We start from the raw sequence: 7382 nt of genomic DNA, 5'->3' as shown, positions 1-7382 counted from the left end.
TGTATAATAGTAATCATGAAGAAATGAAAGCTCATGTGCAATCACCCCAAGGACCCTTTCATCATCAGAATCCGTGAGCAACAAATGTCTTATAAAGTTGCTTACTTTCATAGAGGCATCCTCACTAATTGTGTACCTTGCAAATCGACACCGCAATAGCTTGAACAATGCAAATGAAAGGCATAAATCCTTGTGTTGCTCCGTTGGCCTCGGAAGGACTGTATCATCCAACTTCCAAACTTGGTCGATCGTCACTATTCCATTGTTGCTCATCCTTGTCAAGCTGTAGCCATGAGGTTGGTTTTCTACCAAAACATTGCCCTCTCTCATAACTATAAGTGGAGGAGGTATCTGCTGAGTTACTAGTCTAGCATGATGGGTTCCATAGCGTAGTTGATCCATATATCCAACAATGAGACGAGGATTACGTCCAAATGCTAATGATTTCTTGGCTTTGTACCATGCATAGTACTTGAAAAGCAGTTTGGCCAGGATAAGAGCATATGGTATTGCAAAGATGAGATAATAGATATTATCTTTAGACCATTTGACATATCCAGATGGATGACCACCTGACTCTATGATGATGTAGGCAAGGTAGGATGTCCATATTGCTTGAAGAAGCTGCACTTTAGCAGGGGTGATGCTTCGACCTTCTCTTGAATCACTGGCCACTATCGCGGTGGCATTGGTACCCACGATCTGCACAAGACCAATCCACAACATGACCAGGATCATGTGAATAATCGCTCCACAGTCAGCTGTTATGACTCGGTCGGATCTTATGTAAATGTTGAAGGTGTAAGGATTTTTTGAAGGTGGAGGCAAGATAGGAGACGATGGGAAGGAACAAGGTGGTAGCTCCTAGATAGAGGAAGCGGATCAAAGGATGGCGGCGGTAGCGATGCCCGTAGGCGCCTATCCCGGCTATGACTACCATCAACATGGTGTTAAGCACTAGGAGAGCGTCGACACCCAATAGGAATCCTCTCACATGCTTGGATAAGAAACGCAATTCATCATCAGTGCAGACCTCGGTTGAATTTCCATGCATGATATATATTTACCTGGTTGTCAAATTCGAACATTAGAATACTATAGTTATTATTTGGGAAATTATCACCAAGATGCACCATTCCAAACAAAGGTATAGTAGGCTTTCTCATCAATGTGACACAGAGTCAATTGGTTAAACCATAGTGAAATGACCATACCGACCTCGTCAGAAACCATGATAAATGTTGCTAACTAATTAAGGCGCACCACGTACTAAATCTTGCTAACTAATTAAGGAGTACCTAGCACCAAGGTATTTCTGCTCGATCGACCCTGCGTCCTGACAGACTGATTGCGATGATGCGCTCCGCGTGACGTGGATATGGCCAAAGTACGTAGTACATGGAGTACTTAACGAGTGCAAATAACCTCGGTTAGTACGTCCCCTCTTTTTGTCCTTTTAATTTGATTGCGCATTGCTGAGATCAGAATCGAGAGAGAGGGAGGGAGGCACCACCTACTGTCCTTGTTTCAGCTGGAGAGCTAGCCTCGGAAGTAGTTTCCTTTTTGGTATTTTCATAGAGACAGCAACGGTGTCCCCAAGGCTCTCAATCGGCCTTGCCGTACCACCACAATGTTGGAAATGTTGACAAGAAGAATGTGTCTCCTGCTCTGTTTACCCATCTAAAACAAAATCAGTGTTCTTGCTTACATTTTTATTTAGTTTTGCAAACCTCACGGCTGACGGTAATGGTACAGTAATAAATGGAACACCAAAGTAATCTGCCGAGTCACTTCATTGACTGGGGGGTAGTCTCTGTCGACTGCATCGCTGGGTGTGTGTGTGTGTTTTAATTATTTGGATTGCTTACCACATGTGTCATGTGGTGTGTGTGTGTGTGTGTGTGTGTGTGTGTGTGTGTGTGTGTGTGTGTGTGTGTGTGTGTGTGTTTTGAGAAGAAGAAGACCAGATTACCCTGGAGCAGAATACACTTTGTTTCTGCACTTCTTTTGGACTGGCCTTGTCACGGATGGGGGGATAGGCCAGCCCATGAACACGAATAAAACTGTGTGGGTAGGTAACTGGCCCCCGTCGGAAAAAAAGGTGGGTAATGGGTTTTGCAATCCGGTCTGTTAGTAGTACGGTAATCGAGGTGGAAAACCGAAAACACTGCAGGCAGAAGGGGAGAATTTCGGGGGCTCCAAGGAGGGAATTCGGCCTGACCACCCAAACAAAATCAGTTGAATTTTTTAGAGCTATGGATTGAACTGGAAAGCCAACAAAGACACGTCTCACACTCCCACTAGACAAAAATCCGACCTAAACCGAAATGAACAGACAGCCGATGATTAGACAGTTCCTAGAACATTTATGTTGCGGTTGCAACACACGTGCAATTATCTAGTATGAGTATAAGACAAGGACAACCTGAAGTTCATTGTCCAAGGCCATCAATCTAAAAGTCAAGTCAGAAGGCCTTGCCACCATAATGATGGAAATGTGACAAGACTGTGTCTTCTGTTCTGTTTACCCATCTTTTTTTCGTGAATACGCAAAGCTTGTGTATCTTTCATTGATAGAAGGAGTTGAAATGAGAATACAGAGGGGTACATCGCATGGCACAACCAGTGATGGCATGAACATGGTGCCCAAAACAGAGAGACATGAAATGCTCAGCCTAAATAGGAGGTACAACACAGCGCTAAACCTAAACTACCCAGACCAACAAAAACAACCCAAACTAAGACAATGCCCTAACACTCGGAATCTAGTACCAGACACGGCATAAGCCAGCAAGACGGCGCCTTTATGAAAGGGAACGACGCCGTGACGCCGCTGTTGTCGGACTCAAGGAACTGGATATGGGGTTTCCCCCGGCGCTCGAAGAGCCGTTTACCCATCTCAGAAACTAGTATTCTCACTTACATTTTATTTCGAAAAATCTCGGCTGACCATGGTACAGTAAACACAAAACCGCAGTATAATCTGATGAGAGTCACTACACAGGCCCCCTTTACAAAGCCAACTGAAAGTCTGAACCAATGTTGTACAAGAATATACACAACTTTGTATGGACAGAAAAAATGCTTGACCTTCACCGAGGAAGAATCGTCTTGGACTTGTACAAAACTAAAACAATGCCCAACTTGCAGAACAATGCCATTCAGGAAGAATTACTCCGGCCTCCCGGGCTCAGCGGAATGACCACTGTATCTCCTCGAGCGTTCTTCCCTTGGTTTCCGGCACCCAGAGGATGACGAACACGAGTGTAAAGGCGCTCACAAGCATATAGGACACAAAGGTACCTGCAGAGATAATTGTAAAACATAAGTAACTTGCGTCAGGCTATGGCTTCATAATAATTCTACTACTCTAGGGGAACAGAGAAAGCACAAGAGTGAGTGTGAACCTCCAGCACTCCAGCTGAGCAGCAAGTTTGCTGTCATCGTTATCCCAAAGGAAGTGAGCCAATTGGCAAGCGTCGCGAAGCTTCCTGCAAGACTCTTGATGCTCACCGGAAGGATCTGTAAACATAACAAGTCCAAAAGTATGGTTATGTGAATGCTCCAGTGGCAATGCGACATAACAAAATAGTTTTATGAACTATGATGAGTATGCAAATTCTAAGTACCTCAGACATTATGACCCATGGAATGGCGCCCATACCAAAGGAGAAGGCGATAACATAAGCCTGAATGAAGTGTCAAGTTAGTATTTCAGGCACATCTTGCATATTTGCGATGTAATTTTTTCAGACCAAACAATTTAACTGACGGATAAACGTACCACAATAGCAAGCAAGGAGACCATGCTCAATATGTAATACATATGAGAATCTTGTGAAACAGTGTCCTGGAAAAAAATAAACCATCATTATATAAGAAAATGTTCAGCAGATTGACAGAACAGGTCCTGTGATTTATTGTGTTACCCTGTAGTACAGAAACCTAAACATACCTTGATAAAAAATATGACGGCAACCGCAAGAAGGCTTATAGTCATCCCAGCAGAAGATATCTGGAAGTTGAAGTGAGAGCTAGATTATAGTTACAGACAACTACAGTAACAAACTAGTTTCACAGGGAGGAGGGAGTTACGATGAGTAGGATACGCCGGCCAGCCCTGTCTAGTAACCAGGTTGTAACTAGAGTGGCAAGAACCTGATGAAAAATGCTGTCAGCAGCATAATGTGAACTACTAAGAGACAAGAAAAAAATCTGGCGAGTTACACACCTGAATACCTCCAAGTCCACATGTGGCCAAGTCACTGTTTGTAATACCTGAAGAGCTTTTCATGTCAGATATAGAAGCTAAAATCGGCTATAATATAACTCTGAAAAAACATTCTAACAACTTGTTCAACTTGCCTGCAGCTTTGAAGATACTACTTGCGTAGAACAGTATAGCGTTGATTCCGCTTAGCTGTTGTAGAACAAGCAGGCCAATTCCTAGCTGACAAGTTGTACCACAATCACCATTATTACAGGATGTATTATGAATTTTGGTATGAAATACAAACCGGCAAGTTAAGGAAGTTACAATCAGGGGCATGCGGAACTTCTTTTGGTTTAACTCCTGGAAACGGATCGCCGCCCTTTTGTTTGCTGATGTTACGGCCCTCTGCATAATGTGTGCAATGTTAAAGCAAATATTGGTGACTAAGCTGAAAGTACATAACACATACAGTATCTATTTGCAGTTATTCAGTCCAGAAGAAGAAAGGCAGGTGCTTGCCTTTATGTCATTCACTTCTGAGGTGATGTCAGTCTCAAATCCCCTCAAAACTTGTAGCGAGGTTTCGAAATCCTCCATCTTGTTCATCTTTGCCTGGAGATTGATGCACATAAGTGGTTAATAAAGAATTCAGAATGATGCAGCACTTCGTATCAACATTTGCGTATACAAACCAGCCATCTTGGAGATTCTGGGATGAAGAATAGGCCTGGTATCAATATTGTGCATGGCAAGATTCCTACAAGAATGACATCCCAGAGATTTGAATCAGAAATAGCAGAGGCTTAGAAACTAGACACATACAGACACACTTAAGCCCACAATGCAATGGGGAAATCAGCATTCTTTACTGACACGGTAACTTTTCCTTTAAGAGCTGAAATGAAATATTTGCATAGGACATCTCAAGACTCTAGTCATATTTGCCAACATGGCATTTACTGTTACTGAACTTGTGAACTGAAACCTCAGACGTTAACCGAAAACTGACGGTGAAAGCAACCAAGTTCAGTAATGCGTCGACCTTAAGTCACGTTACCTATCACTGCAAGCATCCTCCAAGGAACAAACATGCCGAGAATATAGGCCAACACGATACCAATCGTTACCGACAACTGTTGAGCAAACAATTGTATAATGAGTCCAACAAAAAACAAACTGAAGTCTTGGTCTGACGAAAAAGACAAGTTGGTTGTGAGGATAAGCATACCTGGTTCACAGAGCCTAGGGCGCCTCTCATGTTCTGAGGAGAAATCTCTGCTATGTATACTGGCACCTGTTATGACAAAAATAACAGATCAGGACTATGTTTTGTAACTAGTCCAAGATTCTTCTAACAACAAATAAACACCATACTGAGGATGGTCCATTTTGTCCCCATACTACTGACACCCTGTTGATCCTTTTTTTCTGAATAACTTAACTAGATAGACATATCGAAACATAGATCTTCAATGCAAAATAAATAAATAATAATAAGCAGGCACAAAGTGTTGTTATACTAACCGTGTAGGATATGACACCGACCCCAAATCCTTCAAGCAATCGTCCCATATACAGGAAAGAAGTGTCCTGTAAAACAAATGCCGACAAGTGTCAGGTTCAGAAGCAGCAACTGGTGAAAGTAAGCCATTGAAAAATGAACTACTGTCATACTTTTGCGAAGGAGATGGCAAGCCAGCCGATGATGTTAGGAATAGCAGCGATCATCAGTGACTGCAAAATCAATGAGCAAGCTTGTTAATTAGAGGTAAAGAGAAGAGCATTAGTTCAGTTAGCTACTGAAACATTGCGGAAGATACGCCCAAAATTCAGAAGTTTGACACATCAGTAATGCTCCACCCCCACATTTGGTTCATTTCAATTCCTTGATTACCATACCAATGACAGAACCAAGTGCTGAGTCATGGACATGATAGGGTCAACCCCCAATGTAGCAGATTGTGCCAGCAAGGCAGCGATTCTGGAGCGCATAATTTCAAGCTATCGGAATAAAATGATCAGCATTTGATATACAAAATCATATCCACTTTGTTTGATTTGAATTAACCAAAAGATTGCATTGCTATTGCTTGCAGGTAACCATCAATCAACCAAGTATTGACGTTGACCCTTGTGAACTTTCAGGCCACATGCAGCGGCAAACTGATCCATCTCGCAACGATATACTACTGACAGCTAACAACAACCGCATAGAAGAATGACCAAGCAAGTCATAGAAAGAAAGAAGGAAAAATCTCACCCCTTTGCGGCCAATGTGCTCGGCCATCTGCCCGCTGGCGATGGCCCCGACCATGGCGCCGACGTTGGACAGCGAGCCGAACGCCGAGAACTGCAGCGCGCGAGGGCAGCGTCAATTAGTACCAAGAATCCAAGATACCGAGCCAAGCCAGAGAGAGAGAGGGGCAATGAATGAATGAGAACGAACGACGGACCTCGGAGATGGAGAGGTTGAGGTCGCGGATGATGGCGGCCTGGGTGGGGGAGGAGAAGCCGCCGGTGAAGCCGAACTGGATGGGGCCGAGCGCGACGATCATGGTGCAGAGGAAGGCCGAGACGTGCGACTCCCGCATGATGGCCATGGAGGAGGTCCCCGCCGTGAGGCTGGACTGGCGCGACCCCATCCTGTACCAGCTCCCCGTGTTCACCAGCAGCGGCTGCTTCCGCGCGTCATGGTCGCTCCCGCTCTCGTACCCTCCCCCTCCGCCTCCCCCGCCCCTGCCGCTGCTGCCGCCGTTCATGGCGCCTCGCTCTCCTAGCTCTCTCTGTCTGTCGATGGCGACCTCGCCGGACGGATGAGCGAGAGAGAGATGGGAGAAGAAAAGGGGTAGAAGATCGGAGGAAGACGATGCGACCCTACGCTGCGCCTCCCGTTGAAATGGGGAAGAGGAGAGGGACGTGGGTTGTCTGTCTGTCCGTCCGTCCGGCTCGCCGGTCGTGCACCAATGCTGGCCCACATGGCAGTCACTCGGGCGGGTCCTGGGGTCTGCTGAGCTGGACGAAGTGGTGGTGGGCCCAACTTGCTCTTATCTTACGACCTCTCGCTGTCTCGTCTGGATATTTTTCCGAGCGACGACTACTCGTGGGTCGATATATGGAAAAGTAGTCAGCGTCAATCAATGTCCATAATTGTTCAGAAATTATAAACAAC

General features: G+C 44.9%; 1 protein-coding gene across 1 annotated transcript; it reads right to left on the bottom strand.

Annotated features, from left to right (window-relative positions):
* Positions 1-2897: 2897 nt before the first annotated feature.
* Positions 2898-7114, bottom strand: LOC119292547 (sugar transporter ERD6-like 4). Its single transcript, XM_037571355.1, has 17 exons — positions 6667-7114; positions 6474-6563; positions 5888-5947; positions 5738-5803; positions 5442-5507; positions 5271-5346; positions 4906-4970; positions 4733-4825; positions 4538-4618; positions 4366-4450; positions 4232-4278; positions 4096-4158; positions 3956-4015; positions 3785-3850; positions 3630-3689; positions 3408-3522; positions 2898-3303 (listed from the first exon to the last, which is right to left on the bottom strand). The coding sequence occupies exons 1-17, from the start codon at positions 6970-6972 to the stop codon at positions 3191-3193; spliced, it is 1512 nt and encodes a 503-aa protein (XP_037427252.1). The 5' UTR covers positions 6973-7114; the 3' UTR covers positions 2898-3190.
* Between the last annotated feature and the right edge of the window lie 268 nt (positions 7115-7382).

Source organism: Triticum dicoccoides, chromosome 1A, assembly GCF_002162155.2.
Source record: "Triticum dicoccoides isolate Atlit2015 ecotype Zavitan chromosome 1A, WEW_v2.0, whole genome shotgun sequence".
Lineage (NCBI taxonomy): Eukaryota > Viridiplantae > Streptophyta > Magnoliopsida > Poales > Poaceae > Triticum > Triticum dicoccoides.
Note: the sequence above shows the minus strand (reverse complement) of the source record. Positions and strands in the feature narration are given on the sequence as shown.